General features: G+C 54.4%; 1 protein-coding gene across 1 annotated transcript in view; it reads right to left on the reverse strand.

Annotated features, from left to right (window-relative positions):
- The window catches only part of LOC108447859 (probable crotonobetaine/carnitine-CoA ligase), a 17750-nt gene that overhangs the window by 13279 nt on the left and 4006 nt on the right, over positions 1-465 (reverse strand). The window contains exon 3 of the mRNA XM_017739066.1: positions 23-132. Within this exon, the coding sequence (XP_017594555.1) occupies positions 23-132 (110 nt within the window). The remainder of the gene's footprint in view (positions 1-22; positions 133-465) is intronic.

Consider the following 465-nt stretch of genomic DNA (forward strand, 5'->3'; position numbering starts at 1 on the left):
GCAGGGGCGGGAAGTGTCTGACCGTGCAGCGATATTTGACGCAATCGTCCCAAAATCGGGAGGCGGAGAATTTCCTGCGGATGACGACGGTGAGGCCGTGCAGGAGGCACTGCCCCACGCCCATGATGTTCCCTGGAAAACAACGGGATCGGGATTTGGGATGGGTTTGGGGTGGGTTTGGGATGGATTTGGGGAGGATTTGGGATGGATTTGGGATGGATGCGGCACTGCCCCACGCCCACGATGTTCCATGGAAAACAACAGGATCGGGATTTGGGATGGGTTTGGGGTGGGTTTGGGATGTTTGGGATGGATTTGGGATGGATTTGGGGTGGATTTGGGATGGATTTGGGATGGATTTGGGATGTTTGGGGTGGATTTGGGATGGATTTGGGATGGATTTGGGATGTTTGGGGTGGATTTGGGATGGATTTGGGGTGGATTTGGGATGGATTTGGGGTGGAT

This window comes from Corvus brachyrhynchos, unplaced genomic scaffold (genome assembly GCF_000691975.1).
Source record: "Corvus brachyrhynchos isolate BGI_N302 unplaced genomic scaffold, ASM69197v1 scaffold527, whole genome shotgun sequence".
Taxonomy (NCBI): domain Eukaryota; kingdom Metazoa; phylum Chordata; class Aves; order Passeriformes; family Corvidae; genus Corvus; species Corvus brachyrhynchos.